Raw genomic sequence first — 273 nt, 5'->3', positions numbered from 1 at the left:
AAAAACTTGTTGGTCAATAAATATACATCTAAAATAATTCTCCCGTTTCCCAGCTGGACGGCAGAGGACAGGGCCGTGGCGTGCCGGCAGATGGGCTACACGGGCGGCAAGTACTGGGAGTGGCACGATAGGGCCAACAACGACACGGCGACGATCCTTTACGAGGCACCGCTCTGCTCGGGCATTGAGGACGACATCACCAAGTGCGCGTGGAACACTCACTCCATGGGGGGAGGCGTGTGCGGTAGGTGCCTGGCCCTCGCTTGCTCTCTT

At 57.9% G+C, this 273-nt stretch overlaps 1 protein-coding gene across 1 annotated transcript in view; it reads left to right on the top strand.

Annotated features, from left to right (window-relative positions):
* The window catches only part of LOC119586365 (protein bark beetle-like), a gene marked incomplete in the record, with an annotated part of 82,897 nt that overhangs the window by 57,259 nt on the left and 25,365 nt on the right, over nucleotides 1-273 (top strand). The window contains 1 exon segment of the mRNA XM_037935077.1: nucleotides 54-244. Within this exon segment, the coding sequence (XP_037791005.1) occupies nucleotides 54-244 (191 nt within the window).

The sequence above is a fragment of the Penaeus monodon genome, chromosome 21 (assembly GCF_015228065.2).
Source record: "Penaeus monodon isolate SGIC_2016 chromosome 21, NSTDA_Pmon_1, whole genome shotgun sequence".
In the NCBI taxonomy this organism is placed as follows: Eukaryota; Metazoa; Arthropoda; class Malacostraca; order Decapoda; family Penaeidae; genus Penaeus; species Penaeus monodon.
The sequence above is the reverse complement of the archived record's forward strand: the minus strand, read 5'-3'. Positions and strand labels throughout refer to the sequence as shown.